This window comes from Nilaparvata lugens, chromosome 1 (assembly GCF_014356525.2).
Source record: "Nilaparvata lugens isolate BPH chromosome 1, ASM1435652v1, whole genome shotgun sequence".
NCBI classification, from domain to species: domain Eukaryota; kingdom Metazoa; phylum Arthropoda; class Insecta; order Hemiptera; family Delphacidae; genus Nilaparvata; species Nilaparvata lugens.
Window position 1 is genome coordinate 82,334,792 of NC_052504.1, and position 15,841 is coordinate 82,350,632.

The following is a 15,841-nucleotide window of genomic DNA, read 5'->3' on the forward strand; positions in this document are numbered from 1 at the left end:
TTTCTAAAGCATTATTTTATTAGTTTTCTCGAGTGGACTTGTTAAGGTCAATGAATGCTGTGAAAGATTACTGCACTTTGCGTTTTTGTATGATTTTCACAATGCTGATTGTTTTTCACCTTGATCTAACAACTCTGACGTTATTCTTTATATTTAAATAACGATTAGCCTCCTGCTTGGCATCAGTCAGTAGAGCATGAAATATTTGATATAATTGTAAAATTTAGGTCGTGGTTTTTTAATAGGATACAGTCTCATAAAAATCTTTATAGGCCCAGGTATGAGCTTCCCCTATAATTCTTGTAATTCATTGAAAAAAAAAATATATATATATTATATATATATATATATATTATATATATATATATATATTATATATATATATATATATATATATGGTACTTATCCTATAGTGTTGAGGAATTAAAAATAAATTGCACACTATAAACAATTTGATACATATATTAACAAATAATGCAAAAAATAGATCAAGGCAAAAATATAAAGAGCGATAAAAATATAAAATATGAAAATAGAACAATAATTGAAATCAGTAAAATATCACAGGCTAAACATTATACTCTAGATTTATAGCACGAAACATTACCATGTGCCTTTATTTTTAAATCATTTGCATCCTTTTGCATGTAGCTGCGATATGAGCTTGCTAGTACTTGTCGACTTGGACAATCCAATTAAAAAATAGGTTCCTTAAATCAGCTTGATAAATTGGCAACCAATAATCCAAATATATATATTAAATTCTCTAGTACCTAGTAGATTTCTTTGTATTGAATATATATTTTATCTCAGGGTGCAAGATTCGGCACCTGATGGAATAAATAGAGCAATTCATCTAGTGAATTAGAGCTACAACAAACTATCGCAAATTATATTGCAAAAATTAAAGATCATATGAATATGTTTTAATAGCCTAGATTTTATACTTCTTTGATTTGTTAGAATTTTCTGAAATGTACTGATTCATATTTCCTTTAATAAAATACCTTTAATACTATATTTACTTGCGCAAGTATTTTTTATTAAATTCTTAATTTATAAGAAAACCCTTTCGACGAGCTAGCTTTGATTATTAGGTAATTCGAAGCACTAAGGGCGCCCATCACTAATTCAATTTTTTCACTCACGTGTCGAAATCTTCTTATAAGCCGCTGATGTCGATCCAACTCCTGGTGGTCCTGGACTATGGTAGCCGGAATCGTCTCTTCCAAGGGGTTACAAAAATTATTTGAAATTGAAAATGACTTCTGCTTTATAAGAGCATCACAAAGTCTTTTAAGAAATTTAATAATTCAATCTATCTTTAGCTTTTACAAGTTATAGTAAGGTATTACGCTCTAAAATATTTAGGGTCCTCTCATGGTGGCATTTGGCAGGCGAGTGATGGTTCTCCTTTCTCAATTTTACAATTCTTATTTCCGACTTTCAAATTTACATAAAATTTGAATATCCTAGTCCTCCGCCGTTTAAGGTTCAAATAGGTCATACTAAAATATTAAATTTTTACTTAGGTTGTATGTTTAATAATTTCTTTGCCTTCGGGCCATATCCATAACATAGACTATATAACATTTTTACATAAATCCCAATCCTTTATAGAAATATATATAAATATTTTTGAATTGGCATACAATTGCCGCCTATTAATTGCCATTATGCGATTGGTGCATGCAAATTGTTTCAGTATTCATGCGCTTGGTAACCTCCTATTTCCTGGATACACTTAATTATTTTTATTAGGTTTTTTAAGTATGCTCTCTACATGCTAGTTAATATTCTATATACTACTATTTATTTCATGCTTCCTAATAGTTAGCCACGTGACCATTTGTTCTTTCAAATTGCTTCCGATTGGTAGTGAGCTGTAAACGTAAAATGGCGACTAATCAACCCATTGACCAATCAAGCAGTTTCTTAGTTTTGAAGGCGTGAACTTTCAATTCAACCACTCCTACATCAATTTCATGTTATTCAAAGATAAAAGATAGAAGTGTTCACGAAGTTCAATGATAAAAATGCAATAAGAAATCATTTATTCCAAGAACCACTAAACTAGGAAAGATCAAATTCGATTCACAGGCTGGGAGGTGGGGTTGAGAGTTAAAGAGTGTTCATTTTCACCAATCTTTGCGTTTCCAAAGCATTATTTTATTAGTTTTCTCGAGTGGACTTGTTAAGGTCAATGAATGCTGTGAAAGATTACTGCACTTTGCGTTTTTGTATGATTTTCACAATGCTGATTGTTTTTCACCTTGATCTAACAACCCATATCTATGTTTGACTTATGCATGTGAAAAAAACAAACGAAAAGTGGATGACAAAGAGCAACAGGAGAGAAAAGAGTGCGAGATATTAAAAAAAACAGAATCAATTACAATAATCCTCATGTGAAAAAAGAAGTTTTTTCAAGTCTAAATAGACAAAACATTATGCAATCCTGAGAGCTCTGTAGTATACTTTCAAAATTTCAGGTAAACAGGTGATTGAGTCTAATTTGAAAGTCTCTATTGATGTGAATTATCCAGAAAGAAGCAGAAGGATCAAATTATTCAGATTAAGAATGCAGACTAGCAAAGGTTGGTTTCAGCCGGTGGTAAAAGGGGAGGAGCACTACAACAGCTAAATGGATAAGGCGAGCGGAGCGGGTCTACAAGCTAGTACCTTATAAGAATAACTCAGATTTCTCAAGTACTCAATCATAGTTGGAACCATGATAAGTTTCAATCTCATAAACACAACTACGAGGGAGAGGTTTAATAGTGTGACATAAAAACTATGTTTCAGAGAAAAACTTTTCAGAGTTTTATCCAGAGTACCACACATTGATTGCGAATGAGTTGTTAATTTAATTCAAAAAATAGTTGACCATTTATTTTTTCTTGTAGGTTTTTTCTCTCTGTTCGTGTTCCACATAGGCCCGGGCCTAGAGGGCCTATTGAGGACTCCTGCCCTGATGTTATACTATTGAATCTGTTAGAATAAGATAGCAATTCGAGATCTCCAAACACAATACTGGATTCTTTTATCACTGAATCAACTCTCTTTTAGTTCTTTGAAAAAGCAGAGTAGGATTAGAAATAAACATGAGACTCATCTTGTTCTTGGCATAGAACTAAGCTCCAATGTTTGTTTATTTCCTTGTCCTAGCTCGTCCATATATAATTTGAAAGCTGGCTTCATACTCATGATAATGTTTTCCAGCTTCAATAACAAATCTCTCAGTCTCCAACTTTGACTGGTTTCAAAGAACTAAAAATCGTTGATGTTCAGGTTGTTGAAATTGTGTGTTTCGTATATTGCTATTAGTCCACAAAAATTAACTTTAAATATCACATTAACTTCTTGCAAATCTAGAATACTAATATTGATAGCATAGTATGATTCATACAGTACATGATTCATAGAGCACGCTAGTGAATTACAGTAAAGCATAGTAAAATAATTATAGATCAGACTGATGATTTGAAAAAAAATAATATTATTTCATTTCCAAGAAAATTCTTTCACGGTAAATCCAGACAATATAGAATGCAATATTCTATGAATGAATGTAAGTCATGGAGAATGCAAGAATGTAATCTCGGATGATTTGCGTAACAATAGAGTCTATTTTAGTAATTGACATGTGAAAATGGCGTGTATTTGTCTACTCTATTTCTAAAAAAAATCGAATACACTCAGTCACTCATATGGTATATACAGGATGGAATAGGATATATTGTATTTATTTATTAAAAGAGTAAAGTATTTATTTTTTTAAAGAGTTGATCGTGATACACCTCAATACAAAGTAATCATCCACTGTAACTGTATTAATGGTTTTTGAATTATCCGATGATGAGCGAACGCTTTCAAGTGAAAAGCAAAACATTTTCATATGTGGATCAAAACTCAACTCATGTGAATTCTGTGTAATAGACTCAGTAATAAGTTCCTGCAACTCATTTCGAACTTTTGAGTGGAGTGTATTGAGTGATGTTTTTCGCGTTCTCCAACATTTTGGTTCAAGAGAGAATAATATAACGCTATTCCAGGCACATAGTGTATGCAGATGAAACAAATCTTACTCTATGATGAATGTGAGTTATTCGTAAATAACATTGAACTGTTATAAAGTGATATTTTCCCTTTGCGTTGGCTACATTCTAGAGTATTCTTTTTAAGCTTGGAGAATTTAAAGAACTTGAAAAACAACTGTTCATCAATCGTTAACAAAAGCTTTCAGTTGGATTCTAGATTCACATTGACATCTAAAATATTTCATTGCAGTATTGAACATCACAGGAAATAAATTCTTTCAAAAAATGAAATTTTCTGGATGGATAAACATTTTATGCCTCAATAAATAGTATCTCACATGATGAAAATTTCTGGTGACTTATCACGTTCGAGCAGAGAAGTTTTCTGGCTGTTAATCCATTCGAGTACTCTCGAAATTTATTGAACTATGTCTTTCAAGCTGAAAATAAAGCATGTGACCTTCTACATCCATAACGAGTTTTGGTTTCCCGTGCATGGAAAACTTCCAGCCGAATGGGTGTATTTGGGCCGGGAAAGTTGCAAATTTAATCACACTTCGTTCTTGTACCCGCGGAAAAATGTTTTAGGCTCCCTTCATTCTTTGGGAAATATTACTCCGGAATCTGCAATATTTGAAAATCTCTGTGATGGGAATGTGCTTTGGGTGGAGTGAGATGAAGTAAGCGTTTGATAACCAATAAAATATATCTCTTTAGAATAAAAAAACTCTTTTTCAATTCCATTCATTTCAGTGCTCGACATACTCAATCCGATCAAATCAGAACGGTTGATCATTCATTCACCAATACGTGAAAATCTCACCAGAGATTCCTTCCAACCAATTTATAAAGATTAGCTTATTTCTAAGTGAATTGAGAACTATTGATACCTGAGAAAAACTGCTATCATGTACAGGAGGCTGATGTTGTACAGCAGGGGTCTCCAACCTTTTCCATCCAAGGGCCACATTGTTAATTCTAGGGAGGCTTAGAGGGCCAATAACAAGAATGTACGTGGTAATTAACTTGTGGGCCACAAACGACGGGGGAATTGGGGGGGGGTGTAAAATTATTATATTTCCATTAAAATAATATGAGGAGTTTTAAGTAGGTTCAATTAAAACACAGGAAGAAACAAACCAATTCATTTCATTTCAATACAAAGTCAAATCTATTCAGTGTAAAAAATTCATAAGAAACATTGAGAATGCATGAGTTTAGCAAGTTAAACAAAATATGATAACTTTTTTTAATAGTGATAAGACAACTTGACAATACACGAATTTACAAAAAGTTACCAAGCTAAAAGAGAATATTTATTTTTAGTAAGAAGATTGCATTTGTTTTCCACTTGAAATGTCCGACCATTTAGCATCAAACTTTGTGGTTCCAATCATTAAAATTGATTTCAAATGTTCATCTGATAAGGAACATCTGTATTAGGATTTAACAAACTTCATTTTAGAAAATGTCTGCTCACAATAAATTGTAGGTAGATCCAAAAAGAGAACATAGCTTCAGCATGGTTTTTTCATGTTTTTAAAGTATTTTTCTGGGAGAGAACTGTAAAATGGAAGTAGGTTACCTTCTTTGTGTGAATATATATTTTAAAAAATCTGTTGCAATACCTAACTCTTGGCGGGCCGGACAAAATATATCCGCGGGCCGGATGTGGTCCGCGGGCCGTAGGTTGGAGAGCCCTGTTGTACAGCCATATCTCTAATTTCGTCTTGTAGTCTATTTATATTATCACTATGTACTAGAAGTTATTTCAATTCAGGAACTCCAATTGGAGTGTTCGGTGAAAAAAAATTTCTATAATCTTATTAAAATAGTGTTTTTTTTCGAAAATTGCATTGTTTATTGCATTAACATTATAAGATTCTATGTAGGTTGGATTCAAGAGATTCGATTTTTTTCTCAGGAGCATTTATTTTCTATTAAATCAATATAGAGTGAACTCGTGGACCACGATGTTTTGCTCAAGTCTTCCGTCTTGGGAGGTGAGCTAGAAACGATTTAAACTTCATTTCAGCGTGGCATAACGCCAAATCGCTACAGGGAAACAGTATTTGGATGGAGAAGTTCCATAATACACCGATTGTTATTATTGTTTTGGAGGATAAGTTATATTCAAGCAAAAAATCAATGTAACGGCAATATAGGAAATGTTGAAAATGTGTTTCAATCGAACAGAATGGATGATGGAAATGAATTTATCAGTTTCGATTTTCTATCACCATTCTGATGAGTCTTTCTTATTGATTTCCTACAAAATCGTTATGAGAATTTTGCTTGTGCCAACAACTATTAGAATTGAGCTGAGGCTCAGTGCAATAATTGAAGATCGATTATCAACAAGAGATAGAATAAGTTTTCATTCAGAGCTGGCCTATCACGATACTCTTTATTGTAGGGTAGGTCATTAAAAAGCTTTAACGACTTGCAGAATCGTGTTCTATTAATGAAGGCAATCTGGAGTAATTGTGATAGAGTGGGATCAAGCTGAATGAATAACATTGATCTCCAACTTCATTTAATTGCATTAAAACGTTTTGAATTCTCAAAGAGTTTTCAAGCAAGATAGTACATTGCTAGTTACAGATAGTTTCATTGTGAGAAGACTTCGTAATTAAGTGATAGTCCAGTAAGATTTCAATTATTCTCTGGATAAGATCCAAATCACAATATCCACTAAATATTTTCAAATCAGCTCATGATGATCATAGAGAACAATCCGCCCCAATTCTCAAAACTATCTTTCAAAGAACTCTTCATATAAGATTAACATATGATACTTCTTATCTCAGCGCAGTTCCATATCAGTACTATTTTCGACACGAGATGTTTCTCCTCAAGATAGGATCCAAATACACTGAAGTAGAAAGGAATATTGCAGATGAATCCAACGTAAGCCTGAGCATTATGCGTGGGTGCCAGCAATTTCAATTTATCGGATGCATCTTTATTTTTAGAGAACAGTGCGGTATGATAAGAGGAACCACTCCAACAAATCCCAACAAAGTAGGATTCTGAGCAATGCATCGAGTGTTGTTTCACTTGTGAGGGTGCAGAGAAAAAGAATGGGACAATATTGGAGTGGAAACCACGAATTTGTCTGTGGGAAAATCTCAATGCAGAAAAAATCACATAAATAAGAGTTGAATGGAACCGATTTTGCCGCTGAACAAACGACTCTTGAAATGGTAGCGCGTAGAGGAAGTTGTATTTTTGTCTCGTTAGGTACGATTCATGCAAATTCTATTGATCTGTCTCTCCATGGAACTTGAAAAAGTGTGTTGGTGAGTTATCACTGATATGAGTAGGATCTATGTGTTCATTGTTTGAATAGGATACAAAAAAATTAGAAACAGTAAAATGAAAATTTCACAAGTCACAAAACATTTATATTCAAAGTTTAAGGCCATCATTTTGTAACAGTTCATTACGTTTTTAAGTTTAAATACCAAATACCAAATAAGAGAAAAATATAAATTCCTAACTCAACGATTATTAGACTCACAAGTTTCTTCTACAATAATTTTAATTAAAACTAGTCTCAGAGACTAACCATTCACAAATGCGGATTAAATTCATTGTTATTTAGGAAATTGCATATACAGTACTCTAGTTTTTTGCCTGATAGTCACCTAGGAACGATAAGAATTTATAAATGGAAGAACCAGTAGAACTTATCTTCAATATAAATGAGAGAATGACTCGAAAAAACCGTATGCATATTTTTACATAATTTCAGAATTGAAGGAATTATTCTCTTGATCAGAAGATAAAAGTTTAGAAAGTTTATATTGGGATGCAGTTGGATCACAATTCATATTTCAATGAAATATTCAATGAATTTCCATCGTCAAACAACACTTTCCGCTTGTATTCATCAATATTCAAGTCTGTTAGATGAAAAGTATAGTGATCAATTACTTATTGATCAAAGTTTATCTACAATTTCGACCAATCTCTTGTACGACTGAGCATTTACAGGTTTATATTCAAGATTAATTATTCTTTCGTTTATTGACATTCGATGAATATCTATATGATTATACATCAATTGACTACAATAATAACTATATATTCACTGAACCATACCATGATTTCAAAGTTGAGTGGTAGAGAGGTCTTAAAAAGTCCTAACTCCGCCTAATAAAGATTATTTTTCATTTTCATATACCAGTATTTATACTCTATACCATGCTGAGTATACCATGCTATACTATTTATCTTGTACCATGCTGAGTATGTACTGAATTATGCACTTCACAATTTACAAGTTTCCATGAAAGTATTATGCAGCATTGAACTGTAACACAAGTTCAATATAAACTGATCATTAGTGGCAGAACTCGAAATTTCATGTGGAACTCTTGACCAATACAGCATTGAGACATTGTAGCATATATTAACGATACTCTTCAAGAATAGATTATTCTATGATTGTAGGTACTTACTTGAAAAGTGTGTGCATGATCTCCTGAGGCAATCCGGCCAGCAGCAGAATCATGTCGGAGACAGCCAGGCTGAAGAGGTAGTAGTTGGTGGCGGTGTGCATGTGCTTGTTGCGGGCTATCACAATACACGTGCTCACATTACCCACCACTCCACACAACAGAATCACTGCGTAAAGAATGCACATTGTCAAAAGCATGTAAAAAGGCGCACCTTCTTCATAGTTGTCCAGCGCTGAGCCGTTGAAATAGTACAACGAAATATTGGAACGGGCAATAATGTCATCTGCTTCACTCCAGTTCATGAGTAGCTGCAGCTTTTCCGGCTGCGGTGCCTCCATTTTGTTTTAGGATTCAAATACTCGTAGACTGAACACACACGCACACTACACTGAGTTCGTGAATTTATCCAGGTTATTGTGATGTTCGTTGTGAGTACAGTGACTGGCTACCACATGCAGATGGATCTGAAAATTAGAAAGAAAAACTGATTAAGGTAATGCACATTATTACATAATTGGTACATGGATATTAAGATCAAAACGTGTCTCACGTGTGATAAGTCTGATTAGTTCTGAGTCTTATGATCATACCAATTATCGAAATACTGGTTCTTTTTGCAAATAGTTTGGTAAAACTCAAAGATATGCTTCAAACACTCGTGAAGCACGTCGAAATGCTGCCAACTAATCGATTCAAAGATTTATATGGTTAATCGGACATTCCATTCAGAGCTTGACAACGGAGAAATCTTGAAATTGGAGAGAATTAGTGAAGTTTAAAAGCATAATCTTCTTTTATATAGTATTTACTATGGATGATATAGACATAAATGAATGGAAATCAAACTTCAACACTGAATGTTTAACATTAATTTGATGATTTGATACTCTACACTAGAAAAATAAAATGAGAGTTTAAATTGATTCCAAATTCTTTGATGGTACTGATGTCTCAAGCTCAAACTCAGTGAAAATTTAGAACTCTCCACAACAGAGAAATCGATATATCGATCAACAATCAAGAATTATCTCATTCCTTCTGAGATTTTCTTGAGGAAGAGCATGGAAAATAAGATTTCCATTTATTTTGTCCACGGTGTTTCCGATGATTCGTGAGTAATTTCAGCCCATAGTCTGGAGAAAATAATTCAATTTCTCTCAAGTGCTTTTCATAATCTGCTAATCCCGAAGTGAATATTATCTTCTCGATTCTCTTCTACTCTACTTTCAATCCCAACTCCGGATTGTGATAATAATCGTTACTGCTTCATCGAGAGAACTCTTTCCAGGACAAAGCGTTAATGGTAATGGCCTCTGGCTAGTCCATTTAGATGAGACAAGGGCAAAGTTATGATTGTCCCAGGTGCTTTAACAGAGCTTGTTACTCTATTCTCATCCTCGGAAATACTCCTGCACAGTTTGTGAGCCTGGAACTCGCATCATAAAATTGAAATGGACCTATTCTGTGCCGAATTCTGGCTTTTCTGAAACTTGGTCTGCTAAAATATGAATTTCTGAAATTTGGTCTGCTAAAATATGAAAATCCACCCACTCAATCCGTCTTTGCTTGCAATAGTCGCCTCAATATATAATTGAACTATTCTATATTCTAGGATAGACTATGATCTCAACACTGGTAACTATCGCAAAAGCTTTCATTGTCTTCTGAATTATGTTTGGAGAGCATTCTTAATCCTCATTATACTGTGAAGCAAAAATGTGGTCAATTATAAATATTTATTATCATACGATGCACGAATTAGTCAATATTATCGAATTATTCTATATTATTCAGGCTATCCATATACATGGTTGATGGCTTAAATCCATATAACTTAATTGTAGCTGATAACAGTATGATAGAAACAAAGAGATTGCGGATATTATTTACTATGAATTATTATAATTTTCAAATCCCATTTCCATCAATTATCCTGAGAAAAAAGTTCCCATGTCTTGCTATGTTTCGCCTGAGAGTGTAACGGTATTTTTATGAAGTTGTTGTTGATGTTGTTGTTTGTTGTGCGTGAACGTGTTTCCCCACTTTGAAAGCGAACTATAACGACTATAACATCGTTGTGAACAACATTTAAGGTCCGGTAGGATAGAAAAAAGTTCAACTTCCTTTTGATGAGAATGATAATTAATGCACAGCATTGAAGCTTGATACCAAGAACTGGAAACTTATCAATACACATTGTTTTTCTTACACATGTCTGTTCTCAACCACAGCATGAGTTCTATCCCACAAGATTCTCATTATTCTGCTGCGTTTAATTGGAACCAAGGCAAACTTGATCATATCAATCAGGGAGCTTATTCGGTCTGACGGGTGTAGGCTGGCTGGAATACCCAAACTGATAAGCATCAAACTTAATAAGTTTCAAATAATAAAGGCGTAACACTTGAATTGTAGCTAAAGCATTCACAGAATAATATAACAGCTCAAAAAAGTCCACAAATCATTTTACGATGTAGCTGTTCACGGCGAGGTCATTAATTAGTACATGACCTCTATCAACTTCCTTGAGAAATTTGTGATCTTACCAGAATTAAAGATGGACTAGTATTTCTATCACAACAATGTGTTTTACAATTATTATTTAGAAAAAATCTCAAGTTGAATGATGAACCTTGCTGAATGCTAATTTTGAACAATTGCAATTTCTCATTAATTTACATCTGTAGAATGTGTTATTTGTTGGAGTATCTCTTCAAAGAACTATTTAGTCGGTTGATATTCTGTATGATTTGGTTGACTCTTCATTGCAACCAAGTATGTATCAAATCATGTTGAAACACTAGATGTTCGAGATCTATTTCTAGAATCTACTGAGAAATTGAATAATTGAGAGAAATCCAATCAATTTAACTTCGTTATCAAAGATGATCCTTTTCAAATTCTCGAGTAAGTGTCCTAAATGGAAATAAATTAGCCTAATAAGAATATGAGGTGAGTCCGGTCTCAGAAGATCTCGAATCATTTATTGACAAATGATTTGGAAAACTGCAATAAATAGATATGGGATAATCTATCTTTCAATTAGTTCTATTATAAAGGAAATATAATCAGATTATTATAGTAATAAATTTAACATAGATAGATTGTTTATTCCATGATTCTACTAAAGAAAAGTTTGTGAATTTTCCTTCAACCCCGTGAATCGACCGTTGTTGTTATTTTGTTGGAAAATAATAATGAGTAGAATTATAACTGTAATATCAGTACTCAATGAGTTTACAATTATTTTGATTTGAATTCATAGGAGAATAGGCTCATTGGAAGTTTGTTAGAGGTTGAGACTGAAGGAAACAACGAAGGTCGGAGGGGGTGCATACAACAAGGGATGAAGCAAAGTGTTTCGTGGGTCCAGGAGATAAGGAGTTGAATAGCGAGCGTTTGAGAGAAGGTAGTTTAAGAAGTGACTATTCCTTGTATTGTGGGTCGCATGGTGGCACAAATTACTCCCACTTCTCTCTATCATCTTCCGTCTCCTTCAGGATCTTCTAAACCCCTCTCAACCTAAGTCCAACACCTCTTAGTCTCAGACCCCTCCCAGTCTAACACCAAGAAGCAAGAATATTTTCGCCTTCTGATAATCCTCAGATTTTCATCTAAAATTAATAATTCATATTGTTCCCATAGGAAAATTGTTCTTAGAAAGGCGCACTACAAGAAGAAGAATTCATGGACTATCTGGGTTGAGTTAGGGCTATGAAGAAGGAGCTTACCTCTCATTCAAGTTGCTGTAGAATCACTGATTTGGAATCGTTCACAGGAAAAGGCCAAACACGTAGATAGATTTAACAGTAAATGGAATACACAACTAGATAACAAAACAATTGTTATTTATTAGGTACTCAATTCATTCCAATTCATCCAAATCTTGATAAAGTGTGTCAATTATTTGATTGATAGAATATGAGTTTGAAACTAATTTGTAAGACAGCAGCTTTGTAGTTGTAGCGATATTTCACCAGCTCGGAAGTATCTTGTTTCACCTCATTCAAAATCTTGCCTGGCCAGCACACTAAAACCACAAAATTAGACGATCAATGTCAACTCCAACAGAGTATAATGGGCTACTTTTCGGCTAACATTGGAGAAAACATTTTGTACAGCCATCTAAACAAAAAACGGAAGCTGGTTGAGACGAAGAAGCCACTGACAGGGAACCGATTCACTACGCGTCTAGTTTGACACCACGCACGTCTGAACACGCTCCCTCACGCACTCAACCGCACCGGTCACCGCTCGACGCTAAACTAAACGCGAGCTGCTACACGACACGCGGATTACGCCACTCATACACCATCACCTGGAACCAGCTCTCACACGCACACTCTCCGCCCACTCTCGCCCCTCAAACGCCACAGAAGCTACCCGAGACCCGAGACCTCGCATTCTGGTTTGCTAACTGTTTCGCATTAACATCATTTGGTGGCGGCTGAAGAGCGAACAGGACAGAAGTCAACTTCCAACCATTAATTTGTCGGGGTCATCGCTATTTTATTTACAAACAGCTCTCCCGCTCTCATTATGAAAGCGGCGAACAAATACAGTCCCAATCTACAAAAATAAACCTCCGCATCCAATCTACACAAATCTCACTGGCCACACTGACAAAAAACTGCATCCAAGTTATGCGCGCACCTTGCGAAAATAAAACTTTTAAAATAAAAACCTGTTTGTTGTAATAAATAAACAAGTCGGCTGGCAAATGAGTGACTATCGACTAAAATCGAACATTCCAGTAGGTATGAGTTCCACTGAGCTCTTTAGTGTGAAACACAGAATCAGCCCACTTCACAGAATTTTGTGCCCACAGCAAATTTATTCAAATTCCTGTCCTTGATGAAAACTAAAAATAAACCTACAACAAACAATAAAAATCTATGTTTGTAGAGTTCTTAGCATTCCAGTTATAGAATTCAGGGAACTTGGTCATCATTTATTAAAGTAGACCACCTTTTTAGCTTATAAATATTATCTTTACTGATAAATATTTTCGATCCTCATCCATCACTATATATAAAATTTATCATGCTTTTCGGTGTAGCGAGCAATTTCAACTCACAAATTTGGATGAGTTCATCTCCTTGAATCATTTTTGTGTTGATTTTCATTACATAAAACTAACATTTGATTTTATCGTTCGATTTTTGAAGTTCGATAGAAAAGAGGTGAAATAACAGAAACTGTTTGAACATGTTTTGCTTTTGTGCTTTTCGGATAAAACTAGATAAAAGCTTGATAGTATTCTGTGAGAATTCTGAATTCTGTAATCTAAAATTCTATGTTATCTTCTCCAGAAAAACAAATTCAAGCCTACTCCACTAACAGAATGATTCAATAGAACAGACCTTTCATTCGCAAGGGTTGGTAAAGAGATTGGTACTTGTTCAGTATTTATACAAAGATTTGAGTGGTCGAATCGGGCTGGTATCACAAAGAACATAGATGAATCAAGAAGATAGGCAGGAAAGTCTTATTGATTAATCGATTTCAATTTATTTAGCAATCATTATAGTGATTTCCAGATTCTTAATTGTAGTAATTCCTAATTGATTCGTAATTGTAGTGAATCCACTTGACCTTCCTTATAAATTTCACCATGAAGAAAAGCGTGATTAAAGATTGACAATAAATGAATGACAGGGTGGAATGGAACTTGCTGAATGCATTTCAACTACATCATGTATTACATATCACGTATTACAAAACTACATATACGTAGAGCAGAAGTCCTATTCCAAAGTCTAATTGACATGAATAATATGAATTACGATTTAAATAAGACCAATGTTCCTCAATGAATATAAGTCATCCTAGCATTATTTATTATATCAATCGGCATTAATGAATGAGTGATCAAATGAGATTATCATCAATCACCAATAGAACTGTGAATGTTACTTGAGAATAATCATGTTAAAACAGCAGTAATCGCTTCTCAATTGAATATTCTGAAGGGGGCGTGTGGTAGTCCATCTTTCTCACTCAATTTGAGCAGGCAGACGATTCCTGCTGAATTGATTGCAGCAGTAGAACGGTGAATAGGCCAATCAGTCTGGGAAGTCACCATTGTCACCACCGTGAGGTGGGAGCTGCAGACTGCATTTGCAACCATGTCGATGAGCAGAGGTGTTCATGCTGGTGTTCATGTAGGGGGTTTGCTTTGACGGGAGTACTTTGTCAGGCATGAATTATTCATGTTGAAGCAAAATCTCAACGGCCAAGCCATCGGCTCTCAAGAGGACACAGCCACTACCAAATTCTATTTAAGACAAGATTTATTTGGCTAGACATTTTGTCGTGTTTGACGCTGAAATAAAATAGAGCAGCGCCCTATTCTCAAGCACACGATTTGTTACTTATCGCAGAACGCACCCGTTCAGATTCCTCAAATCCTAATAAATAATCCAACGTGAAGTATATCAACAGCTCCGAGCCTGCTTGTTTATGTGTTCACTCTCACTTATTGAAAGATTGCACGGAGCCGAAAAATCTGTGAAGGAGGAAAAATTCTCTTTGAAATGAAATCAAAGCACTGAGGCGGTGAAATATTCATTCGCTCTTCTTCCTTGAACCTTATTAGATCGACTTGATTCGAAGGGAATTTTCAACAACAGAGGACGAGATAGAAATGAGAAATTTGACTGTGAGGGATGAATATCTGAGATCCAATGGAATGCAACATTCTAAGTGAATACCATAATAATTCTGATGTTCGTAGAGTGAGAAGGGTCTCGTACTCAAATAATCATTTATAAGGATAAAACTGAAGACTCATTTATGAGATACATTATTTCATTTATTTTGTACATTCTTTTCGAATTGTGTTGTAAAAGAAAATTGTTGAATGGTATTTTGAGTTCACTTAACAATGTGTTCAAAAATGTTCTAATAAATTTGGATTTCACTCCAGACGAACTTCAACAACGTCATCCAATTTTGCTAAGGAGTTTCCTCTTCAATATATCTTTCACTCGATGTTGGTTAAAATTTTTAATTATTTTCTTCTTGATCAAGTGGTATTCTATCAACGTTTGTATCAAGGGAGGATACTTCGTACAAGAGATTGAAGGACGCAGAAAATAAACAAGTTTCAATTATCTTGTGGGAATTCTGAAAGAATAAGATCAAAAGAAGTTGTGGGGAAGAAAACTGTTTGAACAGTCTATACCCTTTGTGGAAGAAGAACAAGAGGAAAACTGAAAAGGGCATTGATGTACTTAAAACCCAACTGAGCTTTTAAAAGTTTTTCCAGCACATTTCAAAAGTCTTCGAATTTGGTGCATTCTATTCAAATCACCTTTTGATGTATAGTCTGAT

At 34.4% G+C, this 15,841-nt stretch overlaps 1 protein-coding gene across 2 annotated transcripts in view; it reads right to left on the reverse strand.

Moving 5' to 3' along the window:
- Positions 1-15,841, reverse strand: part of LOC111061797 (pyrokinin-1 receptor-like) — a 108,647-nt gene that overhangs the window by 53,737 nt on the left and 39,069 nt on the right. Inside the window, exons 1-2 of one of the 2 annotated variants that reach the window (XM_039445194.1) lie at positions 12,238-13,109; positions 8,507-8,970 (exon numbers count right to left, since the gene is read on the reverse strand). In XM_039445194.1, coding sequence (XP_039301128.1) covers positions 8,507-8,844 — 338 coding nt within the window. In that variant the 5' untranslated portion in view covers positions 8,845-8,970; positions 12,238-13,109. Of the gene's footprint in view, positions 1-8,506; positions 8,971-12,237; positions 13,110-15,841 lie in introns of those variants that run through there. The other variant, XM_039445199.1, reaches the window with a different exon arrangement.